Source organism: Rhineura floridana, chromosome 4 (assembly GCF_030035675.1).
Source record: "Rhineura floridana isolate rRhiFlo1 chromosome 4, rRhiFlo1.hap2, whole genome shotgun sequence".
Classification (NCBI taxonomy): domain Eukaryota; kingdom Metazoa; phylum Chordata; class Lepidosauria; order Squamata; family Rhineuridae; genus Rhineura; species Rhineura floridana.
In genome coordinates this window covers 165,642,580-165,656,974 of record NC_084483.1, presented here as the reverse complement: position 1 = coordinate 165,656,974, position 14,395 = coordinate 165,642,580, and the positions used below count along the sequence as shown (strand labels likewise).

At 43.1% G+C, this 14,395-nt stretch overlaps 1 protein-coding gene across 2 annotated transcripts in view; it reads right to left on the bottom strand.

The window, feature by feature from the left end:
- NVL (nuclear VCP like) overlaps positions 1 to 14,395 on the bottom strand; it is an 88,551-nt gene that overhangs the window by 24,458 nt on the left and 49,698 nt on the right. For both annotated transcript variants that reach the window (XM_061625072.1, XM_061625071.1), the window contains 3 exons: positions 11,171 to 11,277; positions 2,244 to 2,320; positions 1,489 to 1,577 (listed from right to left, as the gene is read on the bottom strand). In XM_061625072.1, coding sequence (XP_061481056.1) covers positions 1,489 to 1,577; positions 2,244 to 2,320; positions 11,171 to 11,277 — 273 coding nt within the window. The remainder of the gene's footprint in view (positions 1 to 1,488; positions 1,578 to 2,243; positions 2,321 to 11,170; positions 11,278 to 14,395) is intronic.

The following is a 14,395-nucleotide window of genomic DNA, read 5'->3' as shown; positions in this document are numbered from 1 at the left end:
AAGATCAGCCACACAATACCTTCTCTCGGTTCCACCAGTTAAACTAGCTAGGCTGGTGCGGACCAGAGAGAGGGCATTTTTGATCGTGGCTCCCACCCTCTGGAATTCCCTTCCTTTTGATCTTCGCCATGCCCCCTCCCTGACAAGTTTCCGCCGGACATTGAAGACCTGGCTGTTCAGGCAGGCCTATGGGATTTCTGGGGTGGGTTAGTCTTTTAATTGTTGTTATTAATTGGGGTTTAGATTAATTATTGATTACGGTCCTTCTTGGTTTTTATACGTATTATATGTATTTTATGGTATTATGTATGTCGCCTAGAGTGGCCGTTCACTCGGCCAGATAGGCGACTCAAAAATAAAATTTATTATTATTATTATTAAAGCTAATGAGTTGAAATTTGAATTAAAATGAGATAGGTCGTGCAGAGTTGGCAGAATTTGGAAGTTGCAAAGAGAGGAGTGTGATGTGTGTGTGTGGGGGGGGGAGAAAGGTCAAGTGAACAATGGGGGAATATTCCAGCTGGATGGTCAGAGAAAGGAAAGTAGGGTAAATATCATGGCTGTGTTTCACCTTATGGGGACCAGACACTTACAAAGACATTTTCTGCAGATATCAGAATGCATAGGTAGCAGGAGGTCATCAACAATTTTTTGCTAACACAGGGGATGGAAAATTGTAGCATAAGGAATGAATGGGAGTATAAAAAGAGAAAAGATGAATGTATGGGTAAGATATTGGACACAATTAGCTCCAGGTGTGTCAACTGAAGATGAGGCTCTGAATATTTCTCTGGACAGACTGCAGAATATTCTACCTGCTCCAGTGATGAAGTCTTGGCCTGGACTGACAGCAAGAGGTCCAAGACTCGCTTCCGCCTGAAGGTTGGAGGACTGGTCATTCCCTTTGGTAAAGGTGTACTCTAATCTGCAGTAAGTCATCTATGAATTGTAGTTATGTCCTCTGTTGTGACTGGAACCTTGTAACAATTTGCTTTGCACTACACTCAAACTGAGTTGTACCTTTTCCCCTTTTGTGGTCTGGATTTCTATTCCATGTACCTATGTCAGTGCTTAAAAGTACATTTATAGCATAAGTTTATGCCACAGCAAAATCACACAATATAACATACTAGCAATCTCGTACCCAAAGTCACTTGGGAATTCTAAGAAACCAAAAGATCAGTTCGGTTTTGAAATCAGTGATTACAATCAATGTAGTTTTGAAAGGTTCAGTCTGTTACCTTGATTCAAAATGGCATGCAACTGTACCCAAACAGACGAAAACATGGTCCTTGTTCTCAGGAACCATCAAGCAAAATTCGGTTAAAATATCTTAGGAGGTGTCCAAACACATAGTAAAAAAACAAATTTCCAAAATATATATTTCCTAGTATTTGTTTGACTCCAACCTACAGCCTAATGATCTTTAACAGCACACTAAGAAAATCTGCCAACGGGCGCCATCTTCAAGTTATTCACCCTCCTTACCTTTCCTGTTTGCAGTATTCAGCATTGCCATTTCCTCCTTCAGGGCACAGACAGAAGCCTCTCGCACTAGAGCTGAAAGATCTGCCCCCCTACAAAGATGTTAAACAGAGGAGTAATTAGTCATTTTAGGCTGCAATTCCTCACTAAGATAAGGAATGCAAAACCAGCAAAACAGTTGTTGACAAATATTGGCATTAAAATGAGTCTCTATAGACATTGAAAATAAAATTACTGTTCAGCAGGGTACACAGATTAATCTGAAGATGCATTATCTTTATATATTTTGGGGGCAAACAGAGATTAACGGGTTAATTTAGATTTTGTAATAGAATGCTGCATTCCTTCTTGATGCATATCATAGCTAAATACATTTGATTTCACAAGGAACGTAAACTAGAATGAATCCTAAGAGCTTTATACATAATCAGTTTTCCTTATAATCTTCTGAATAGACAGATTGTTAGCTCAGAATCAGTGCTTCAACATAACCAGTACAGTAAGTTAAATAGTTAAGGCACAGTGGTTTCTGGTGTACAAAATTTAAAAAATTACAGTGCCATGAACCAGGAGATGTGAGCAGGAACAAATGTGGAGCATTAGTTAAGTCTAGGCAGATGTATTAATGGAGAAAAAGATGCAACAAGATGAGGATGTGGGGGGATGTGCTTAGTTTCTACTACTGATAAGGTGATACAGTAGAGTAACAAACACTACCTACAAGTGGCAATGGAAGATAAAAGGGGGACACTACTTACGTGTAACTATCACAGCAAGGATTATGAGCAATTTCTTCAAGGTCCACATCGGTGTCAAGAGGGGGTCGGGTTCCATCCTAAAAAAGATTAGAACAGAGCAACTGTTTAGAGACATGGGGTATCAAATGTAACAATTCATCTAGACTAAAGAATAGTTTCAACCAACAGCAGAGACTGGGAACCTTTTATGAGCCCAAGAGCTGCAGTCCCTTCTGGGCAATCTTCGGCAGGGAGGCATGTCAGTAGTTGGTGGAGACAGAAGGGAAAGTGGGCTAAGCAATGAATGTGAATTTTGTCTTTGTATAGTAGGATAGTTTCTACACACACACCCCTCTCTGTTCTCCATCTAAGCAAGCAAGAGACGTTATCAAACATGGAAGGAGGATGCAAAGCAGGACTGGTAAGGAGTGGTTGGTGAGAGTCCCAAGGGCCAGATAGAAAGAGGCCAACAATTTCTGAGGAATGGTAGTAGTTGGCTTGGAGCACTCATGAATTGTTAGCCTAGATTTTTTGATTCAATGCCAGCATGAGAAGTGTTCTTTGCAATCAATCCTTCTGGAAAGTAATATGGCTTTATTATGTTCTTAAATCACCCACTGTCCTCAATGATTTTTTTAAAAAGAAAACATACTATAGTACTATTAATTACATTTATATCCCACATTTCCTCCAAGGAGCTCAAAGTGGTGTACATGGTTCTCCCCTCTCAATTTTATCCTCACAAACACTTCAATCAAAAGAGTCACAGAGACATTAATAGATCTATGATCATTTAATATATATATATATATGCTAGTACCAGACAGCATAAAGACAGCACCATGTGAAAATCATTTTGTTGAATCCACATAAAACATGGACACCATAAGAATTATATCCAAAGTTGTTCCCTCTGCTGATGGAAGGTGCTTTGATCCAGTGGAGGCCTCCATCAGCAACAGGGAGAGAAGCGATTTTTCAAATTTCTCCACACCCTTCAGACCCTAAACCCCCCAACTGGCTCTGGGAGGTTGGGGGAAACTTCGGAACAGTATAGGATGTGGCTCATGGAGATGCAGTGAGCAGGGCAAATTGGGGGACTGATTGGCTCCCTTTCTATTCTACTGATGGAAGCCTCTGCTGGATCAGAGAGCCCTCTGTCAGCAGAAAGATACCACTGGATACTACCTGTTGTGTTATTGCTAGGCCATAGAGGGGAAAAAAAGTAGGGACAAAGCATCCAGTTACAATGGGAGCAGCAGCCAGGTAGCTGGTTTCTCAGTATCTGAGAAAATTGTCATTTGCTCTATGGGCAGAAAGTGAGGTAAGAAGAGACTATGATGATGAAGAAGAGGAAGAAGGAGGAGGAGACGAAGTAGCTGCCACCGCCATAGCAGCCGCCACCACCACTAAAGCCACCTGAACCTCCAGTGACAGTGTTGGATCAAGGAGTACCCCCAGGCTGCGGACCTGCTCCTTCAAGGAAAGAGCAACCCCATCCAGAACAGTCCATCTTCCTACCCCCTGGATATAAGAACTCTGGACAAATCACAACTCTATTTTTCAGGATTCAGCCTCAATTTATTGGCCCACATCCAGTTCATCACTGCCTCCAAGTACCAGTTCAACACCTCATCTGCCTCTCCTGCTTCAGATGGAATAGAGAGGTAGAGCTGGGCATCAGCTGCATTTTGATGACACCTCACTCCAAATCTCCCTCTTGATGACAGCTCCCTGTGGCTTCATATAGATGTTAAATGGCATGGGGGACAAAATGGAACCCTGTGGAACACCACAGGATAATTCCCATGGTGCTGAACAGTAGCCTCCCATAATTACTTTTTGGAAGCAGCTCTGGATGAACAAGTAGAACCAGTGAAGCACAGTGCCTCCAACCCCCACCTCCTCAAGACATTCCAGAAGGATACTGTGGTCAACAGTATCAAAATCCACTGAGAGATCAAGGAGAATGAGCAGGGTTGCATTCCCCCAATCTTTCCTGACAGATGTCATCAACCAGGCTGACCAAGGCAGTTTCAGTGGCATGGTCAGGCCTGAAGCTAGACTGGAATGAATCCAAGTAATCAGTTTCCTCCAAGCATGCCTGAAGCTGGACTGCGACTACCTTCTCAAGCACCTTGCCGAAAAAGGATATATTTGTCACTGGGCGATACTTGTTTAACATTTCTGGGTCCAGGGAGGTCTTCTTAAGGAGGGGACTCACCACTGCCTTCTTCAAAGCAGATGGATCTCCCCCTCCTCCAACAAAGCATTAATTATTCCCTGGATCCACCCAGTCAATCCCTTACAGCTAGTTCTCAGCAGCCAGGATGGGCAAGGATCAAGGGCGCAGGTGGCAGGCTGCACTAGCATGTATCAACACCACCACAAGGCCAGGGGACTGGCTGACTGGCACTCCAAAATTCTGAAACACTGCGGGCGAAGCAGAGGGGGCTTTGATATAACAAGAATGCAGCATCATTCACCTGCAGGGCATTTCCACAATGGTAATTATCATGCAATCTACAGCCATCTCCACAACTGAACCAACATTATCGTGGCTTTGGTAGCATAGCTGAAAGAGAAACAGCAATGCTAATCGCTCACTAGTCATCAGAGGGAAACTTTTATCAAATCATCCAATGTGCAGGATGCATGACTAGGCACTAAAATATTTAATTTTGCAGATATAAAAGACAGTGGCTTAGGCAACAGCTAGTAATCTTAATGGCGATGGTAGGAAGATAATTATATCTGACTGAACAGTCCACAAAGAAATTCTACCACCAAGGCACCAACATTACATGTACCTACACAACAGCAAGGAAGTTTGAGAAACTGGTTTGGCAAATTGCAGGCTGGAAATGAAGCATTTCTCTCTGCAGTTAATGGATAAAATTCAAGTCTGCGTTTAGACATGTAGCACACCAGAACATGTCATCCCAATCACAGAAAGAGATGCATCATCCTCTCCACCTCGCCCAAGGTAAGCTTTGCATGTAATCCTGCTCAGTTTCTTGCCATGTCTGAACTAAAGAGCAGCACCCACTTTCATTAACCACGCAGCTTAGCTTTCTTCTTGCAAAGCATTTGAATAACCTTCACTAGTATCTGTTTGAATCTAGGCACTGCTTTGTCGTAGAACTAAGACCTGCTTGAAACAATTCATTTTCTTCTTGGGTATAGATATCCAAACGCAAAACACACACTGTGTCACTTTTCAAAGTGTTAATGTTTTCATGGAAGAAGTGATCCAAACGGCTCTAGAACACAGAATTGTTGGGATCATATGGTTACAGGAAATGATTAACTCCATTTGGACAAAAACTCAAGCTTAACAAATAGTGGCTTAAAGTCAGAGTGTAAAAAATGTAAATGTACTGCCTTCAAGTCGATGCCGACTTATGGCGACCCTATGAATAGGGTTTTCATGAGGCTGAGAGGCAGTGACTGGCCCAAGGTCACCCAGTGAGTTTCATGGCTGTGTGGGGATTCGAACCCTGGTCTCCCAGGTCATACCTTAACCACTAGTGTAGCTGATTGCAATGCATTAAATTATGGCTTGACAGGTTTATTTTTATTTTATTTATTTATTTTATTATTTGATTTATATCCCGCCTTTCCTCCCAGTAGGAGCCCAGGGTGGCAAACAAAACCACTAAAAAGACTTTAAAACATAATAAAAAATACTTTAAAATATATTAAAACAAAACATCTTTAAAAACATCTTTAAAAAAAGGTTTAAAAACATCTATGTTTTAAAAAAGGATTAAAAACATATTAAAAAGCTATTCCAACACAGATGCAGACTGGGATTAATGTCTCAATTTAAAAGGCTTGTTGAAAGATGAAGGTCTTCAGCAGGCACCAAAAAGATAACAAAGATGGTGCCCGTCTAATATTTAAGGGGAGGCAATTCCACAGGGTAGGTGGACACTAAATAAGAACATAAGAACATAAGAAGAGCCTGCTGGATCAGGCCAGTGGCCCATCTAGTCCAGCATCCTGTTCTCACAGTGGCCAACCAGGTGCCTGGGGGAAGCCCGCAAGCAGGACCCGAGTGCAAGAACACTCTCCCCTCCTGAGGCTTCCGGCAACTGGTTTTCAGAAGCATGCTGCCTCTGACTAGGGTGGCACAGCACAGCCATCACGGCTAGTAGCCATTGATAGCCCTGTCCTCCATGAATTTGTCTAATCTTCTTTTAAAGCCATCCAAGCTGGTGGCCATTACTGCATCTTGTGGGAGCAAATTCCATAGTTTAACTATGCGCTGAGTAAAGAAGTACTTCCTTTTGTCTGTCCTGAATCTTCCAACATTCAGCTTCTTTGAATGTCCACGAGTTCTAGTATTATGAGAGAGGGAGAAGAACTTTTCTCTATCCACTTTCTCAATGCCATGCATAATTTTATACACTTCTATCATGTCTCCTCTGACCCGCCTTTTCTCTAAACTAAAAAGCCCCAAATGCTGCAACCTTTCCTCGTAAGGGAGTCGCTCCATCCCCTTGATCATTCTGGTTGCCCTCTTCACTAAAACACTAAAAGTCTATTTCCTATGTTGTGCAGAACAGACTTCATGATAAGACGGTATCTGCAGGTGGCCCTCACCTGAGGAGCACAGTGATCGACTGGGTATATAAGGGATAAGACGGTCTTTCAGGTATCCTGGTCCCGAGTTGTATAGGGCTTTGTACACCAAAACTAGAACCTTGAACTTAGCCTGTTAGCTAATAGGTAACCAGTGCAATTCTTTCAGCAGCAGGGTGACATGTTGGTGATATCCTGCTCCAGTGAGCAGTCTCACCACTGCATTTTGCACCAGCTGCAGCTTCTGGACTAACCTCAAGGGAAGTCCCACATAGAGCGCATTACAGTAATCCAGCCTGGAGGTTACCAGTGCATTGACAACAGTGGTCAGGCTATCCTGGTCCACAAACGGCTGCAGCTGTCTTACCAGCTCCTGCTGAGAGGAAGGGTGGGATATAAATCAAATAATAAATAAATAGATAAACAAATAAATAAATTAAAGCTGGAAAAAGGCACTCCTAGCCACTGAAGTCACCTTGGCCTCTAGTGACAAAGATGGATCCAGGAGCACCCCCAGACTACAGACCTGCTCTTTCAGAGGGAGTACAACCCCGTCCAAAGCAGGCAACTGACCAATCATCTGAACTTGGGAACCACCAACCCACATCGTCTCCATCTTGCTAGGATTCAGACTCAGTTTATTGGCCCTCATCCAGCCCACCATCAAGTCCAGGCAGCAGTCCAGGGCTTGCACGGCCTCTCGCAATTCAGATGTTAAAGAGAAATAGAGCTAGGTATCATCAGCATACTACTCTCGCCCCAAATCTCCTGATGACCACTCCCAAGGGCTTCATATAGATGTTAAACAGCATGGGGGACAAGATGGTATCCTGCGGCACTCCACAGCACAACTGCCAGGGGGCCGAAAGACAATCACCCAATGCTATTCTCTGAAAACAACCTTGGAGATAGGATCGGAACCACTGTAGAACACTGCCTCCAGTACCACCTCACTAAGCCGGCCCAGAAAGATACCATGGTCAATGGTATCAAAAGCTGCTGAGAGATCAAGTAAGAGTAACAGGGTCAAACTCCCCCTGTCCTTCTCCCAATAAAGGTCATCCATCAGGGCAACAAAGGTCAATTAAGTCCTATAACCAGGCATGAACCCAGACTGGAATGGGTCAAGATAATCTACTTCATCTAAGCATACTTGCAATTGCTGCACCACAAGCCCCTCAATCACCGTCCCTAAGAAGGGGGTATTTGCGACTGGTTGGTAATTGGGTCCAGGGCGGGCTTCTTCAGGAGCAGTTGGATCAGTGCCTCTTGCAGGGCAGCTGGAACCACTCTCTCCCGCAACGATGTGTTGACCACACCCTGGATCCACTCAGTCAAACCCCCTCGGCAAGCTTTAATAAGCCAAGAAGGGCAAGGGTTGAGAGGACACATTGCTGGACGCATTGTCGCAAGCATCTCGTCCACGTTATCAGGCCGCATCAACCGAAACCGTTCCCAAGAAGCTGCAGCAGATGTTGCACTGGACACCTCACTGGGGACTACAGTAGATGTGGATGAGGCATAAAGATTGCTATGGAGGAGAGCAACTTTACCCTCAAAGTGCCTTGCAAACAATTCACAGTGGGCCTCCGAAGGGTCTAAAACTCCATTTCCCAGAATTGATGTCAACAGACCCGATCATACGGAAATGCTCCACTGGAAGGCTACTTGAGGATGCAATGGTGGCAGAGAAGTGGGCCTTCTTCACCGCCCTCACCACCACACAGTAGGCATGGTTACAATGCTTTACTCGTGCCCGATCAGCCTCACAGCATGTCTTTCACCACTTGCGCTCTAGCTGTTGTCCAGCCTATTTCATTGCCCTTAGCTCACTGGTGTACCAAGGTGCAAACTGTGCTCCACAATGCCGGAGAGGGTGTGTGATTTCCTTATATGTTAAAACCTGTAAATATGGTAAGTGCGGGTTTATTAAGGGATATATGGTAAGTGAATTGAATGAGAGGGGGGAGAGCATGGGTTGGAAGACTGGAGAATGCTGGATGATGATTGGCTGAGTGTTTGAATGGCTGAAGGTATAAATGGGAGGATGACAGTTGAGAGGGGGTTGGTTGGTGAGAGTTGTTAGAGAGTCGTTAGTGGAGAGTTATTTGGATGGGTTGGTTGGCAGAGTTCTGAGGGAGTGTTGGATTATATTTGGCTGATATTTAGACAGTATATATATGACCAGAGACATAAAGAATGACACTATATGAAACCATACGCTTGTTAAACATTCCTAAAGTAATCTTGTTATTTCCTGGTGTTATCCAATAAATACTTTTATTGGTTTACCAAAAGCCTGATCCTTGGCTGGGAATACACAGGCCAGAAGGGAGGGCAGGATAATTACCAAGGCTGAAGGGAAACTATATCATATGGTGGCAGCGGTGAAGGGAGATATTGTAACAACGTCAAGTATCCAGAGCAACCCAGGATTGTATGCTTTATACACAAAGATACAAGTGGGTTGTGGACAGCAAGGGCACTCAGACACAAAGTAACAAGCTATAGAGAGACTGAGGCAAAGTCTCTAGCAGTATTGTTTACAGCGAGAGACTGGTGGAGTGACTGGTGGAGCTGACTGGTGGAGCTGCCTTAGCAGTGGGATCTTGTGAGATTGTGCTAGAGCGGAGTGAGAAAAAAATAAAAACGACGATCCTGACTGGTGGTGTCCTGAGGTGGTGCCTAGTGAAAGGCGGTAGCCACAAGCAGGTGGGAACCTGACAGGTGGAGCCAAAGGTGGGATCGTCACAGGGTGCTTGAGGGCAACCGTGTCAAGAGCCCGACACACCTTGCTGTTCCACAGCGTGACAAGGGCTTCAACAGGGTCACCTACTCTATCTACTGGGAGCTCCCCCAGAACATTCAGAAATCCTATGGATTCCATTAGTCTCCGGGGGCAGACCATCTTAATCTGTCCACTACCCCTACAGGCAAGCATCAGAGCCATAAGTCTAAACATCACCAGGAAGTGATCTGACCATGACAATGGGGTGACATCCACACACACCCTATCTCCAGACCACCCCTTCCTCCATCTGGAGCAAAAACCAAATCAAGGGTGTGCCGTGCCTTATCCATCAGGCCAGTGACAACTTGAGACAGACCCATGGTCATCATGGAGGCCATGAAGTCCCGAGCTGGAACACTAGAGGCGGCCTCAGCATGGACACTGAAATCACCCAGAACTATTGTTCTGGGCTCTTCCAATACCACAGCCGAGATGGCCTCTGCCAGCTCAGTCAGAGAAGCTCAGTTGAGCAGCAACGTGGATGGTACACCAGCAATAACCCTAGTTTACTGTCTCCTTGGCCTAACACCAGGCGCAGGCCCTCACAGCCAGCTCCAAGTCAGAGTGGTTTCCTGGTGACAGAGATGGAAGTTCTGTAGACAACAGCAACTCCTCCCCCTCCCGTCCCTGCAGCCTGTGCTGGTGTTGCACCAAGTATCCAGGTAGGCAGAACTGGGTCAGATCAACTCCTCCCAGCTCACCCACCCAGGTCTCGGTAATGCACACCAAATTGGCATCTTCATCCATGATCAAATCATGGATGCGTGTGGTCTTATTGTGTACCGATCTGGCATTAAACAACAACACACACAGCCCAGTGGGCACAGCAGATGAGCAATGAGAGGAGTGGCAGCGAGGAACAAGGCATGGATAGGCATATAGATAGATTAATACTAAACAATAACTAGGATCTTTTGGACTGGCAAAGCAAAGAAGAAAAGGCCATAAGATGCAATTTTCTGCCCAATTAGGAACAATGATTATTATTATTAAATTTATTAGTCATTTTTCATCACAAAAGTGAACCAAAGCAACTTACAATCAATAAAAATATTGATTTAGATCAGCCTGGCCATTTGGCACTTGCCTTTGTTGAGAAGAATTAGAGGGGTTTTGAAAATTTATATTGTGTTACGTTTGCATCCCTCTTTATTTGCAAAATTATTTCTTGTACTATGGCAGGGACTGGGAACCTGTGACTCTCTCCAGATATTGCTGGATTCTAACTCTCATCAGCCTCAACCAGCATGGCCAATAGTTAGAATAATGGGAACTGTAGTCTATCAACATGTTCCCCATCCCTTTGCTATGAGATGAAGAACCTTATGACCTGGTTCCAGATCATACATGCATTGTTGGAAGAGTTGCCGAGAGGCGTGCTGGAAACCTAGACTAAATGTAGAAGAAAAACATTGCTTAGTTGCTAAATCTAGGTTTAACCATTCTTTCTTCCATGATCCTACAGTTTTGACAGACATAAGTCTTTCAAGGAAAGTAAAGCTGCAGGGGAAATTACTTTGTTTTATGCCATTGTCAAAGGGATTTTTTTTTAAAAAAAATATACACTTACTTTAGTAATAGTCTTTAGAATGGCAAGACGATCCAAAGGTGGTGGCAAGCCTACGTAGAGTGTTTTATCCAATCTTCCTGGGCGCAAAATAGCTGGATCCAGAATATCTAATGGAGAAATGATAAAATACTATTTAGATATTGGATACAAAATTGGAAGCTGGAAAAAACGCATCCAAGCAGCATATTACGGAAAGCTTTTGAGAACAAAAAGCTACATTTCTAGAGCAAAGTGTCTTCTCTCTATAATAGGGATGTTGTAGCTTACCAAAACTATATAGCTCTTAAGCACCAAGAGGATTTGTAGATACTACTCTTCTTCATTGCCAAGTTTTAGGTTTATGCACATATCATGTTTTACTCCTTGGCCAGCAAGAGGCAACTGGTGTATTTAATTTAGGTAGCTGGCACAGTTACCTCCAAACAACAACAAAAAAGGGGGCTAGATCAGTAGTAGGCATCTGGTGACTCAGAAACCAAAAGCAGCACACAGGTGGCTCACCACTCGCTTGCGCCTTTCTAGATGTTACAAAGAGTTTCTTCGCTGTTGGTTAAAGAGGAACATGTGAGTGGCTCAGTTTAGTCATAATATGGCACCATTGTTTCCTCCTAGGAGCATGAGCTCTGGTGAGTCTTGGGCTTGTGCGCTCCCACTCCCTTCCCCTTTCATGCCCACAAGGATTTTATTCATTTAATTCTGTTTATGAGTGACCTCCTATAAAATATCTCAAAGCAATTTAACAACACATGCATCAACAATAAAAACAGTTACAACAAAATTTCATAGATAAAAGCAGTTAAAAACAGTTTCATATAAAAATAGTGTCAAATTCAATACAGGTAAAGACTGTAATAAAACCCCTTTCTGATATGCAGTGAGAGGGACTTCCAAAGGGTAGATGAGGGCAGAATGGGATTCAAAGTGTCCATTTTAGATTTTAAACTAACCACAGTTCCCAGTGACGTCTGAACTGGAGGAATTGTGGTTTGTTTAAACATGGTTAGTGAGAACAAGCAAAGATCATGCCATGGTTTCAGGTGCTAGCTTGTTTTCACAAATCATTATTTAAACAAGCCACAATTCCCCTGGGCTTGGATGTAATGGGGAAGTTTTGCAGGTACAAAACAAGAGGACAGGGGATATGGAAGTGTGCCAGTCTAAGGCTTCCTGTGACTCATTTCTATAGTAGCAAATGATAACTGACCCACTGACTAGATTACCATCTACCTCCCCTCCCATAATAGGCAGTGCTTCTGTCTGGGGCTATCTGCAGACAAGGTGACTGGTGACAGCAAATACCACAGGAGATTTCCGAGAGAGAAGCAAAGGGACTCAATTGCCTGCCCCAGTGCTCTGCCAGTTCACTTAGTTGCAAACCATGAGACTAAATGAAAAACAACTACTCAGTGGGTAACTGAAGACTTACTGTACCTTAAAAAAATGGCCCATTGATAAATGCTACAAAGAGAACTACACTGAAGTTCTATGCTGACATGTAAAGCAGATCAAAGTAGTCTACCTAGGCTTGCTACTGTTTCATTTTATGCCCACTACATTAGATAACTCTTTTCAAAACACTGAAAGAGTATCCAGTGTTTGCCTTCTAAGCAAGAAGCCTGAAATCTTTCATTTTGTTAGTAATCTGCATCACTACACATCATCTCTTTTCTATATACCAATAGTACAGTACTGCTTTTCCAGTTATGTTAAAATCAAGTGTGTGTTTTGTCTTGTGAAAGGGTAAACTAGGATGAATCATTTCATAAAGACAAATACAGGGAATCATAATGCTTCTGAAACATTTTCTAATTTGCTATTGTGTACAGATCAAAAGATAGATTTTATACTGGGGAATATTGAGCTCCTAATTTGTCTGGCCTCTTGATTGGGTCACATGAGTTAACCGCAGCAAACAGCCTGTAGGAATATTGACTGAACTGTTTGTTCCCTTGCTAATGCTGTCACATCTTTATTTGATCTAAGTAGGCTGAAAAGAAAGGGGCAGGTTAAATGTGCATGAGCATATGGAATTACTTTATACAAAGTCAGGTCACTGGTCCACTGAGCCCCGTATTTTTCCATCCCACCTATCCTGAAATCTTTTAACTGGAGATACTGAAGCTTAAACCTAGGACCTCAGACACACAAATCATGCCCTCTGCCCATCTTCTCCATCTCAATGTTGGCTTCCAGAAATACCAGCAGGCACATATATTTTACAAAATATCAGAAACTCCACTGCACACAAGTACACCTAGGAAAATCTTGAAGTACATGCAGCTTCAGCGCAGAGCAAAGCGTGCAAGCGGGGGGGGGGGGAGAGGAACATTAGCCAGTATGCATTTGGAGCATTTACAACTACAATAAATCTTTCATGAATTACTCCCAACCTTTTTTTTTTAAAGAGGTCAACATGACCAAAGGAGTTATTGGAAAACAATAGGTAGCATTCCAGAAAGGAGAAGAAATGCAGGTCTACACTTTAAGGAACCATGGAGGAAAAGAAGTCCCTTTTCACCTAAACTTTTAATTCCAAATAAGATTACCAGTATTACTTATATCACATCAGTGGCCATTCTAGTGTACAGTTGTCACATTTGGTCTAATACCTTTCCTCCAAATATACTTGCTCAATGTTCATTATCTGATACTTTGGGGCATAAATCAAGATGTATCTATAATCACCTACTTAGAAGTGTTGATGGGATCTCTTAACTACCAAAACTAAGCAGCTTGAACTTTATTATTACAAGCAGAATGTCGACAGCACTTAATGCAGAAATCACAAAGACTCACTGAATATAATCTATTATAAATAAAACACACAAAACAGCTCTGCGTCTGGACTGAAGTAACCTCTGCAGAGGCTGAATCCATACCTCTTTTGCCCATCTTTTCGTCCAAATAAAACAAGAGGGCTGAGCCAGATATGTTAATACTCATTCAATTTTAGTTTAAGCTGGAAAGTAGCACTAAACATGACTACGGGCCCTTGGTGTTCAGGAACCATATTCAGATGATGACATCTTGGCTTAATAAGCCGAGATCAGAACGAGATTCTTGGCTACCTATGCGGCCTCTTCATGTGAGCCACCAAACAAACCAGAAAGTCTTCCATCAACCATGGTTTCCCACTTCATCCACAATGGGAACTATGGTTAACCACTTCGGAACAAGCCAGAATATTAAGCTTATTTCCAAAGCTGTTAACCATAGTACAGATAT